Genomic DNA, 13,294 nt, shown 5'->3' with positions numbered 1-13,294 from the left:
TCATGTATTGTCTTAAGGGAGTCAACATGCAAGTGTTTATTTTACTGAGTGAGCACTAGTGCTCAAGATCTACTGTGATACTCAGCCAGACTTACATTGTCAGAGATCTTGGGTTCCTAAAACATTATGCAGCATGAAAAATCCATAGCCTCTGAAGAGGAGGAAGAACATATGCTATACAGGAGCATGCAACAGGACTGGAAAATAGAAACCCCTTTTCAACCCATGAGGTAGAGAATAAAAGGTGAGAAGCTGCAGCTGTTTTAAGGAGAAGTCCTTACTACACTGTACACATGCAGCAGCAAAACCATTCTACTAGGTCTACTTCATATTTATAGGAGGAGAAGCTTCATCTTTCATTAGTGCAATTAAGGCCATATCATAAATACAAGTTCTATTTTGTACATGACTGATGTTTCAAAGTATTCACCATAGCTCACAGTGCTCTAGAGAGCTGTTTAGGCTCAAAACAGAACAAGTAACTGCAGAATGTGCATTTCTACATCTAACAGCAGTAGTACAGTTGAAGAAAGATACTCACCATGCACACAGCATTTGGGCTTATGCATAGGGAAAGAATACAAGTCATCAACAAAACACTGATCAGTATATGCCAGCAAAAGCTTTATTCTAGCTTCTTCCATTGCTTTATAACAGCACCAAATGCAAGACTTACTTAACCCAACTATGTTCCCCTACAGAGAAAAAAAAATAACTCTTCCCCCCCCAGAAAAAAAAAAGATACCCTCAACTTTTCTTAGAGAGGAAAAAAAACCCACTTAGCAATGCAACTTTTCAAAAAGCAAACATCAGAAAGTAGTATTGTGCAACACAGTAGCCTATACAGCAACTCACAAGAAACCTTTGTTCAAGAACTACCCACCAACAGCTAGATACAAGTTAGTACACACACACATTCAGTAAGGAATGCCAGTCAAGAGGCAAAGTCTTATTTAAGTAAAGAATGTACAGTTATAAGAAGCCAAGCTGACAATAACAATCTACCAATAAGCACTATTCCTTGACAGGGGAGTATGGTAGCAACAGGCATTTGCTCAGTTGGGTAGAAGAAACACTCAATGCTTTGGCTTGTATTCTTGTTCCCATTAAAACACATTTTCATGGGAATGTTTGTGTACGCAGGTAGGTACTTGTTCAGCTTGATGTGGTGAACATGTCACTTGGTTTCAGGAGCGTTGGAGGACATGAGGATCTTCAGCTATATCTGAACTGCAGCCAGTTTGCTTTTCTACAGGGAATAAAAACAGATTAGACCCATCAAGATGTTTCTATAAACATGTATTATATCATTATCAATATCATATATCAATGCATTAATAGCTAAATTCATAGCTCTACAAGGCTTCAGACTAAATGGCATCAACATATTGGACCATATTAAAAGATTATGCTTATGCAAAGTTATCGTATAAGACAGCTGAAGCAACAGAACTGCCCAAGAAGATGAAGCAAGCAGTGCTCCCAGATTTCAGTTACAAGTTCAAGCCACTCCATTCCTCAGTGGGCTTAGCATAAGCTGCTGCAGGAGTTTTTGCATCCTGTGGATCAGGTACCTTCTACTCAAACTGCCTTTCCAGGCAGTGGCCCACGTGTGCAGCAAGATCCAGTTCCGTGCCACACAGTTGCGTGACCTTAGCTCATGTTTTCTGCACTGTTGCTGAGGTGGTGCATACACTAATACTGTGCAAAGTATTAAAGAACACAGACAGTGGGCAAATCTGGACAGTAACAATTAGCAACCAGAGGGGAAAAACTAAAATGAAGTGGTAAAAACTGTAAAAGTGCTATCAAAACCAGAAACAGCAAGATCAAGAATAGTTCTGCATTCGAGTGATGCAATTGAGGGAGGATTTGTAGATTCACCAGTTTCATGTTTTAATCAAGTTATTTTAACTACTTGTTTGCCCAACAGGTAACTAGATCTCTGTTGCAGGCTTCATTATTTGCTACCCGTAAACCAGTCAGCTTTCAGTACAGTTGTACTGAAATACAATTACCAATTCAATCACTGAAAAAACAAATGCTATCTCTACTTAAGCTTAGTTCAGTCTCTATCAGGCAACCACTGGTCAAACACAGGAACAAGTTGCCCAGAGAGGTTCTGGAGTCTCCGTCCTTGGATAGATTCCAGACCTGAAAGGAAGGTCCTAAGCAACCTGGCCCTAGTTGACCCTGCTTTGAGCACCTCCGGAGGTCCCTTTCAAGCAGAACTACTCTATGATTCCATAGATTATAGAAATAGTATATAATCAGAAAGAACCTGTACTATTTTCTTTGGTACACAGAATAGGTGTTCACCAGTAACACTTCAAAATTTTTACGTAACAATAAAGATGTACATGCACAATTCACAAATTATCCTTACAACAACTAAGATGGTATTATTATGGGTTTAGATTCCTAGATCAAGATCTATTAAGGGATTGAGGCATTCAAATCCCAAACTACACTTAGTAGAGTCTGCCTAGCAGTCAGTCACCTTGCCTCAGAAATGTGAGCAAGAGTAGCATGCTGGTGGCCGATGCTCAAAACCCTACCAAAAGTCTATAACTTAGGTGTACCACTCCAGCTTGTCTAAGAGGCTCAATCCACTAGGTTGAAGAAATAAATACTAAATTGATTTCTAATCAAGACAGAGTAGCAGCTTTCATTGCATGTATTCACTGTTGAAGTGACAGTACATAAGCTAATGCTACTAAGAAAATAACAACAGTATTAGAGTAAATACATAAGCTCAAAAAAAAAAGTGTTTCAACTGTATTTTCTAAAACAAAGCATTTTCTAGAAAATTAGAAAGCATTCAAACACTGAGTACACAACCTCTTTGGGAGGTTTAAGGTAGTCTTACCTTGAAGTGAGGACTCCTCTGGTAAGGACTGCAAGTTTTCTGTTGCAGGGGTTATTGCCTAAACAAAAGGGGATTGTTAGAAAGCTGGTGCTATTGCCAAGATAGTTTTCCATTGAGGTGCTTCCTTTAATACTAGACTAAACTTTTTACATCAGCACTGCTGGACTCTCATTTACCACTGTTTTCCCCCCTTAAAATTCACTACAGAAGTCTTCTGCCCACTTTTCACTTTGATGCAAAAACTGCTTGTGAAGAAAGAACTGGGAATTCATTCTGTTATTGTCAGCAGCATGGCTGACGACCTGAGTTTTGGGTTCCAGACACGAGTTTTTCATTTGTTGGTACTTCATGAAGAACAGTGGCAAAAACCTTACTATCATTTCCTAATTACTTCGTAATAGAAGTATTTTCCATGATTTACCAGTTAGTTACATGCTCTACTAGCATGATCTGTCAAAAGCCATATGTCATTAACATTGTTCTACAGTTCTTGATTAACAGTAGTCTTCCAGTAATGTTTCTTCCTTCAAGCTGTTTTCATTAATATATTCCCAGACTGAATTCACAGTCCTCAGGCCAAATGGCTGACAGTTCATATAAATCAATTTACATAAACTATTTATAGAATATCGGTTCTCTAGTAGATTTATACAAATTTCTATAGTCTCCATAGAGATCTATTAGAGAAGGAAGGATAATATGATGTCTTAAACAAAAATACTGTGCTTCTAGCAGCTGGCATGAATGCACAGATTTAGATTAATGCTACTTTGCCTTTCTATTCTCATGGTGACACAGGAAGAGTCACAACTAAACTCAGAGCACCCTTTCTAAAAATCAGTACTGTCCTGCCTAGTCCACTACCACACTGCCATACCTCAGATGATCTGCAAGCCCAGTCAGGAATACCGTTCCAGACATTCTCAGGATCCACAATCTCCTCATCGCCACTGGAGAGATTCAAGACCTGTACAGACAGACCCAAATCGTATCTAGCACAGCAATGGATCCCGAGAATACACTCAGCAAGTAAGACATAGTAGTAGGAAAACACAATTGAGGACTCCCTGCCTTTGAGGAGGCTTTCAGTCTGGATCTTGCAAGGAAGAGCAAGTTAACCACTAATAAAGCTGAATATCGCTACTGAATCTGCTCAAGGCTCTCCTGGGCTTTTAACCCAAGTATGGTGAGAGAGGGAGGAAGGCTAGAAAACACCTACTAGATCAGAACCAGTAGGAAGCTGATTAATAGGGATATCACTATTTACTGGCAGCGACACTCATGTGAATATAACTGAGGTTAGCTTTTGATACCTAAGGAATCTACTAGGAAAAGAGCTGGCTTCCATGATCTCAGGCATTCAACCTTCCAAAAAGTTACTTTTATGAGATCATCTTTTGGATTTGCAACCTTAAATTACAACTTAAAGGCCCTTTTATGTAAGTATAATGTCTGTGCATGTGTACATTCACACACACTCCCCCTGAACTGGAGGAAGACTTCTCATTTATCCCATAGCTTCAACAGCAGTAGAACAAGGCAGCCCACTAGATTACAATCTACTGTTAAAGTTAACTCCCACCAACCACTAATTCAATACACATTTCACTGAAGTAGGAATAGTTGTGTATTCATTATTAATTACAGTATAATTTAAGTTTCTTCCCAAGTTTCTACTGTCCTAACACTAATTCCTCAAAACATCAGTAAAATAATGGCAAGTTTTATGAGCATTTAATGGTAACACAGCTCCATAGCAGAACATTAACTTGTAGGCCAGATAGAACCACACACATACGAGTATGTATCTCAAACTGGACCCAGATCCTTCAGTCTTCGCAGTCAATGCAGGGGCATAAGATGTGAAGGGAGTATCAAGTGTTGACATACAGCATCCACTTGGTTTGAGACACTGCTGTTTCTATGTAGTCTATAAGTCCAGAATCACCCTTTGCAATACTAAGTCTTAACTTCCATAATAGGCTTCTGTAGAATATTCAAAGTTTGGAGGAAGACCAAAGAAGGACCAGATCTTAAGAATGCAGAAAGAGTATTCAAACCATACTTACCCTGGTACCTTTTTCAGATACCTCCAAAATGCGAGCCTCGCACCATTTTAGAGAGGTCCACACCACACATTTGGAACCAACAGCAAAGCCCTTCAGATTACAAGTATACACATTGTGTTCTACAAAAATGATGATGTATCAATGAAGGAGGAAGAAAAGAAAAAACAAAACACAAAAACAACCCCTCCAAAAACTCAAATGCCTCACAGCCATCCTCCCATACTCCCCTGCACCCCTCCAAAGTACTTGTACTTAATAAGTATTTGAAAGTTAAAAATCTGTCATTGTGAACTGTCTTGAAAAAGCATTTCATGTTCAGAAACAGATTTTCAGTCATAAAATCATTAACCTCTCAAAGTAAGATTAGTTGCTGTTACACTGTCACACTATCCATGAGATACTACACTTAGTCTGATGTCCATAACCCATCAAAGCATACCGATGTTAACACTAATATAGTAACTTATTAGGGAATAAAAATTAGGTTTCTACAAGAAAGCTATTTTCATGTTTGAATGTGCACAACATTTTGATTATTTAACTCCTTAAAATCAGATACTTTACCTGCACTGCAGTCAGCCAAGTTCTCATTTTGCTTTTTTTCTACTTCTTCATCCCCAGGCTTACAGTCTAAAGACTGCACACGTGTATTTCCACATTCTTTAAATGAGTCGGTCAAGTCTTGTTTCATCCATTCTTCTACATAACAGTCATCTTTCTTCTTCTGCCACTCCTTACGTTTCTCAACTTTGCAGTCACATGATTTTACAGTGCCAAAAGGCCTCCGATTCGTTAAGTCTTTTGTAAGAAATGAAAATTTACTTCCACTATTTTCAGAACTTTGCAGTGCAGCATGTCCCAACCCCAACAAGTCCTCTTCCCCATCTTCCTGAGATGGCTGCCCATCAGGCAGCACCAGTTCCAGAAGCTGCTCAATTTCAGCACCTAGCATTGACAGCATGTCATGGGTCTTCAGGTCCAGTTGTTTCTCAGGTCTACCACCAGATGAAGACAGCCTTAGGGGAGGAGGCTCTACTTCCATCCAAGCTTCTTGTACAGCTTCTGCTTTATGAACTCCAGACAAATCCAATTCCAGTTTCTTTGCCTTCTCTCCCGAAGAAAGCTGAATGTCAAATGGCATCGGCTCTATTGTGTTCTGTCCATCACTAACTGAAGGCACCAAGTTCTCTCTCTCATGAAATGATGGTAAGATTTCAAGAAATTTCAGAGCTGCCAACTCCCCCGTCTCCTCACTTACAACTGGCAGCTCAAACGATTCCTGTTCCAACACTTTCTGTCCTGCTTCACTGCCCAAAGCTGTCTGCATTTCAAGTGACTCTGTTTCCAGAGCTTCCTTTGTTTCTTCACCAGAGGAGGACTGCACTGAAAGTGCCTCTAGCTCCAGTATGAACTCTTTTAGATCATTATACAAAGAGTACATTTGTAATTGCTCTAACTCTAACATCCCCATTTCATCACTCGAAGATGACTGTACCTGGAGCATTGGAAATCTCTGCAGTTCTTGTTTGTTTCCTAGGAAAAGACTGGCTGCTGAAGCACTGCCTGTAAGTTCTGCTTTCAGCTCAGCAGCCTCTCGAAATGGTACTTCAGCTAACGCTTGTTCTGCAGCTTTCATTTCACTCCCCAAAACATGAAGACTGCAGCTTCTCGTTGGTTCTAGTAATACATTGTTATCGCTCTCTCCTTCAGATAGAGGTATCTCTTCATCAAAATTGCTTTGATGCTCAGCTGTTTCAGATCCATCATCAGCCTTCCCAGACATATACTCAACAGCTCCTACGGACACATTTGCTTCTACAGTATTTGAACACCCAGAAGTTACACCCAGGAAAGGTTCAGAACAAAGTAAAGCACTTTCACTTTCTTCTTGAGCTAATCCACAAACAGCATTAGTTTCTCTTTCGAGACAGACACCAATATCATTGTTTGAACATCTGTTTTCCTTTAAGGGGTTCTCAAGGTTTGAGAAAGCGTTGTCACCAGTTCCTTTATTAGCCTTCCAGAAAGGCTTCATCTGTTCATTAATACTCTTGCCAGAAGCTTCCAGCTTGACAACAGACAGAGGGACTTCAGAAGCTTTATCTTTCTGAGTTTCTGTTACTTCAGCTTCTAATAAGAGGTCTTTGGTCATATCATAAAACTTCTCTTTTGCTTCACTAAACCATGACCCCTCTGAGGAACTGAAACCTGACAGACAGCAAACAAATGCTTGATTAGGTACTTTGAGCAAGTCGCATGGAATCTGTCTGACCATCTCCATGCTAACAGCTTCCTTACTTCCGTAATCCACATGTCTAACAACTACGTTGTCACCTTTTATGCTGCTGACTCTAGCTCTGTAGAACTTTCCATCTTGACTATATTTTGCTAGACAAATATCACCACTTTTAATACAAGATCTGCAGTTGTTCAAAGAGTTCAGTCCAAGGTTTTCAGCTTCCTCTATTTTTTCCTCTATGTAGTTCAGGTCTTCTGTATCCACACTACGACTCCAAAAATATTCTGGACCATTTACCACTGTGACATACATTTTTACAGTCTGACCTGCCTCTGGAAACTTCCAGATAAATGATTTACAATCGCTTACACTGGAAATTTCATTTTGTGCCTGAGGCGGCAAAGGCTCACACAGAGTTACTATGCCACTGTTCCCTCTATCAGGTATTTCTTTTGAACAAGATCTTTCCCTACTTGCAAGATTTTCATCATCTAAATCCACTGTTATAATACCTTGATGGTCACTGAGAATAACTTCCCATTTATCCTCAACCTTCTCTACAAATTCACACGTTAGCAGAACTTCACTTGTTCTCTTGGTGAAGTAAAGCACTGCTTTCTCTGCCCCGTCTGTATTTTTTTTGCATTTAAGTCCACCTAGGAAGCAGTGAATACTTATTGCAGGAATAGATGATAAGTCTTCAGGGAGTCTGCACACTTGATCAACATTAACTACTGAAGTATTACCATAATCAATATATTGTATATTTATCAAATTGTCAGAAGTCTTCTCTTTTACTACAGCTCGATACCACAGGCTGTCTTCTGAATAAACAGCACTGATTAAGTCTCCTGCTTGGAAGAGTTGTCCACAAGGGTTCTTTGCTTGTGTCCTATTGTTTAAGCTTTCTGAAATGCTGTTAAGCTGAGCCTCGTCACTTTCTAGCTGAACATAAAAATCTGATGGATCATTTACATGAGACACATACACTAACACTTTAAGAGCTGGCATTATCTTCTGTTGCAGTAGACCAGATACATTTTTAAGCATTATACACCCACCTTCAGCATCAGATTTCGTATATGACTGCATATCCATCTGGACGGAGAGTAGAGACTCCTCCCCTGCTTTATTTAACAAAAAAGCATCCTTCTTACTGCTAAGCACTTCATCAGGTTCTAGTAATCCAGCTGCCAGATCTCCCTTTGTAGCAGGCTGGAAAAGGTTTACATCATCTTCTTTGAAGTGCCTTTTGCTACTCCCCCCTCCTCCCTGGGCTTCAGATCTGTATTTTTTTCTTTCAAGAGTCCTACCTGCATTTAAAAGGGACTCTGCAGTCTCATTCTTCTCATTCACACCTGGATTTCTACAGCACAAAGTTTCATTTTCTACACGGCTACACAGTCCTGTATTGTTTATTAAGCTTAGCTCCTCCTTCAGTTTTGCATTAATTTGAGTATTACCATCAAACAACTCAATCAACAGTTTACCATCAGATTCCTTTGCTACTACTATCGCTTTTAATTGCCTTTCTAGGACGGCTTGCTTGAACCACGTTGTAGCTTCTTTGGGAACATTAGATATATCAGATAAGGAACACTTTATGGCCTGCATTGGCAAAAGCAAGATATCATAAGCATCACTAGGTAAAGGAAGCAGATGACCTTTCTCTATTGTCTCTGTGTTCCCAAAGTCCACAAAGAAGACTTCCGTATTAGGTTTTCTTTTCATAATTACTCCCCTGTACCAGTGATTGTCACTATACTTTGCTAGGCACAAGCTCCCAGACTTCTGCAAGGTTTCCAAGCTGGTTATCATTTCACTTAGGCGACTGATGTTATCGGTAAGCTGTGCTAAGACATCTGCACATCTTTCAAGTTGGCAGTAAAATGTCCATGGATCCTCAACATGCGTAATATAAACGTCTTCTTCACTCCCAATTTTGATACCGTGCATAGAATAATAGTAAGAATGAAGCTGAACCGAGGATACCAGAGGCTTTTGGGGAGATAAAGGCCTGGCCACGCTTCTCTCGGTCAGAAACTGGCAAGCACTCTGAAAAGGTGTCATTAAATCTACAATGTTAAATAGCTCCTTATTGTTTATCGAAGCCAAGGCAAATATTGTACACTTCAGTTCAAAGTGAGATGACGACGTATCGACAAACTCCTGAAAAGCCTGAATTGCTTCTTCATCCCAAGCAAAAGGATCCTGACCATTTGGTTGGATTAAGTTGTAAAGGCTGCACCTGAAAGCCTGAGCCTCTAACCTAAGAAAGCGTTCATTAGTTGAGCGGAGGTTTGTTAGAGATACCAGCTCTCTGTTGCCATAGTCAACATATATGACTTCTACTTTTTCTGCAGAAGGAACTTCACTAATAATTAAAGCCCTGTACCATTTTTCATCCTCTGAGTACTGGGCTAAACATACAGAATTTGGCCAAGCATGCGGGTGGCATGAATTTTTACAATACTCCTGAATTTCAGCCATTAATACCTTAAGGTCGTGGCAATTTCTACTTAACTGACACCAAAAATAACTAGGATTTTCAACATAAGACACAACGACATTAACTGTACTTCCCACTTCTAGTTGACCTCCACAAGAGGAACTTGGCTTCATTTCCACATAATTCTGTCTCAAAGAGATGGGCAGGTTTTCCTTGCCCTCATACTTCTGAGCAGGAAGAGATTCACTACTTTTAGAATTGTGAATGGCTGCAACAGGGCACTCTCTGACCATCACAGCCATGTAAGGATTAAGTGCTCTTGTGCTTCTCTTCGGATCAGATTCTTCTCTGAGCCTCTCCTCTGCATTTATTTGCTTTTCCTCCCCAGCACATGCTGGGGAAGAGGCCTGGCTCACAGCCTTATCCAAAGATTTCTGTAGAGTTTCGGGTGTTTCACACCCCTGGTATTCAGCATACCCTCCCCGGGCCATGAGTTTACTTACGCTTTTCTCTCCTAATTGTGACTGGTCAAAAATTTCAACCATGTATTTGTCACCCTGCACACTCAAAAAATGAACCTTTAGTCCCTTGTTCAGTACAATCTCTCTGAAGGCAGAGAGAGATGCTTCACTCCAACTCCCACCCAGAGCAGAGATACCTGCCAAACAACACTTCAGAGCTAAAGCAGGTAGCTCCCTGAACCGAGGGAGCAGCTCCTTTACTGCACACCGATCTACAGTTTCTGTATTGCCTCTGTCCACCAGGTGTACTTCTACCCCACTGTCCAGTACCCTGGTGATCACCGCTCGATAAAAGACACCTTCTTTTCCACTGGCACAACAAAGGGATCCAGGCTGTAAGTCCCACCCAGCACCATCGAGCTTCGTGGCATGGGAGTAAAAATTCCACATGCTCTGCCTCAGCTGCCTGAAGAGTCGGCGATGCTCATGGAGCTGCAGCCAGAACTCAGATGGGTCTCGGAGGTGAGACACCTGCACATCGTGGAATACACCCAACTTCAGACGCACACCAACTACAGGAGCAGAGGCCAAATCTCTGTGCGTTAAAGCAACAGGAGGTGCTCCTGGTGGCAATTCTAGATCTTCAGCTGTGGCTTCTTCTACTTCCAGCTGCTCCCAAGCCTCAGTTTGGCTGACCTGCGTATGGCTGCTCACCAGGCAGCAAGCCTGCACCCCAAAAAGATGGTTCAAGTTGACACCATTTTCCCCATACAGGCTCACATAATAGAGATGCTCGAAGGAGTTAAAGGCTTTGATGCGAGCACTCACTCCTTTGCCCAGCACCAACGCTTTCAGCTCATCAATCTGTGATGGGGACCAGCCACAACCCCCATCAGAGATACCCTGAAGAGCACAGGGGTAAGTCACCACAGGCATGCGAAAACACTCAACAGGCAAATGGCGCAGGTTAGCTCTGGTCACAGTCTCCTTCCTGCCATAGTCCACAAAGATCACCAGAGCCACTTGCTGGTCCTGCTCCCCAGCAATAAGCTCCAGCAGGAGTGCACGGTACCACCGGCCATCTATGCCACGGGCAGCACAGGGTGAGCCCACTCTGGGTAATAAATCCTGCTCCCACCAGTCATAAGTGTGGCGCATGGTATCAGAAAGGCAACGGATCTCCTGGGACAGGCTCTGCAACTGGCAGTAGACGTGGTGTGGGTCAGAGACATGGGTCACTAGGACAGGCTCTGTCACACCCAACTGAAGCTGTGGGTAGAAGTAATCCAAGGCAGGTGACAAAGGCTGATATGAGAGCAAAACATGGAGAAGCTCTGGCACTGCAGAAGTTACAAGGGAACATGCTGGAGGCTGCAGCTTGACCTGGTTCCTTAAGTGGCCATAAAATAGGCAGCGCCTGAGCACCTGGCAGAACCAACTGGGAGTGACCTGCCTGGCCAGGCCCAGGTGATGCATCTGGGCTGCAAGCTGGGGCAGCTCAAGCACTATGAGCTGCGGTGTCATCACCTCCCGCACCAGGCCAGACACCTCCTTGCCATGCAGGTAGCTGAGAAACTCCATAGCCTCCACTGTCCAGGTGGAGACTGGTGCATCCCCACAGGCTGCTGCCCTGGGGCCTCCAGAGGGCATGACATCAGCCACAATACAGCCCAGCACCTCAGGGGGCAGGAGGAAAAGCTCCTTACAGCCCCGTGCCAAGTAATAGGCAGACGTCACCACCGTGTAGCCCTCATCGAGCAGGAACACACGGTAGTCCTGGCCACGGCGACTCACCACGCAGCAGCGGTACCAGAGCCCGACCACCTCCACCAGTCCTAGCTCTCCAACACACAGCTCACCCCCTCCGGCCACCAGCCTGCTGGGACCAGGGGCAGCCACCAGGCGCGGCCCCACTGCCGCCTGGATCTCACGGCGGAGGAGGACGTAGTCAGCACTGCGCTCACCCAGCAGCCCCCACAGCCGCACGACGGGCACCTCGGGGCGCAGGCCCACCGCGCAGACCCGCAGGGCCGCGGTGGTGCCGGGGCTGAGCATCCCCGGCCTGGAGCCCATCCCGCCGCCTCTGCCTTCGCCGCCCGCGCGAGGCCAAATGGCCGCCCCCCCGCCCTCATAGGGCACGCGCCGCCCACGTGACCTCCGGGGAACCGTTACGCGGCTGCCCGAGTGGTCGAGTCCATTTTGATCCCCGCGGGGGGGGGAGGGGGAACAGGAGGGGCGGAACGGCCTAATACATCCGGCCGCTCCTGCTAAACGGAGACTGCTCGGAGGCGCCACAAAGAGGAGGGGTATCGCCGGGGCACGCTGCAGCCGCAGGGCTCAGCCCAGAGCCCGCTGGAGCTGCCCTCGCCCAGGGTGGAGCGCTCCACGACAGCTGTGTGGTAGCGGCACGGCCGGGGGGCGGGGTGAGGTGAGAGCCCTCCGAGCCCGCTTAGCCTCCATTGGCCAGAGCGGGTGCCCGGGGCGGGGCGTGCGTGCAGGGCTTGGCGACTATTGGCCAGCGTGGGGCGGCGGTGTGAGGGCGGGGTGGGGCGCTCGGGGCGGCGGCGGTGGTCGTGATCCGTGAGGGGCCGGGCGAGGTGCGAGGCTGCCCGCTGCCGGCAGCTGGGGCCGGGCGCGGACCGGGGGCAGTCTCCGCCCGACGGCTCTCCCCGGCCTCGCCGCAGTCAACCGCCCAGCGGGGCAGGGACGCCTGAGGTGCGGGCTGGGCGCGCAGGGCGGCTCCTCCGCCGGCAGCGAGGCCCGGCCGCAAGCCTGCCTCAGGCTTCTTCGGCGCCTGAGGTGGAGGCCGCCCTCCGCCTGTCACCACCCGATCTGCGCCCTCCATCTGAGGCTGCCCCGTGGCACAGGCCACCTGCCTCCGCCAAGGCGTGGCTGGCTCAGCCTTCTGCAGCACGGGGAGGGTGACACTGGACTGAGGGACAGCAGTGTCCGGGGCTGTCCTGCCTATGGATGGGGCAGCCGCAGGCAAGCACCACCTCTCAGGGCCTCGGGAAGTGGCAAACGTGGGTCCTCTGTTTGGTGGCCCCCTCCAGATAGCCTGGACTGTCACACTGCTCCATTTCGTCTGTTCAGCTCTGCAAGCATGCGATTTCTCCCTGGTTTTGCCCCCCTTTTTCCAGGCAGACCTTTAGCTGCCTTCCAGCCTTTAGGGACAATGGTCAGAAGTGGAGGTGTGAGGAAGAGGAA

The 13,294-nt window shown here is 45.2% G+C and overlaps 1 protein-coding gene across 1 annotated transcript; it reads right to left on the bottom strand.

Moving 5' to 3' along the window:
• Positions 1-1,115: 1,115 nt before the first annotated feature.
• Positions 1,116-12,160, bottom strand: TDRD6 (tudor domain containing 6). The gene is made up of 5 exons (XM_072858357.1): positions 5,503-12,160; positions 4,939-5,057; positions 3,747-3,836; positions 2,870-2,927; positions 1,116-1,249 (listed from the first exon to the last, which is right to left on the bottom strand). The coding sequence occupies exons 1-5, from the start codon at positions 12,158-12,160 to the stop codon at positions 1,188-1,190; spliced, it is 6,987 nt and encodes a 2,328-aa protein (XP_072714458.1). The 3' UTR covers positions 1,116-1,187.
• Between the last annotated feature and the right edge of the window lie 1,134 nt (positions 12,161-13,294).

This window comes from Ciconia boyciana, chromosome 3 (assembly GCF_034638445.1).
Source record: "Ciconia boyciana chromosome 3, ASM3463844v1, whole genome shotgun sequence".
Taxonomy (NCBI): Eukaryota; Metazoa; Chordata; class Aves; order Ciconiiformes; family Ciconiidae; genus Ciconia; species Ciconia boyciana.
This window is presented reverse-complemented; position numbering and strand designations above follow the sequence as displayed.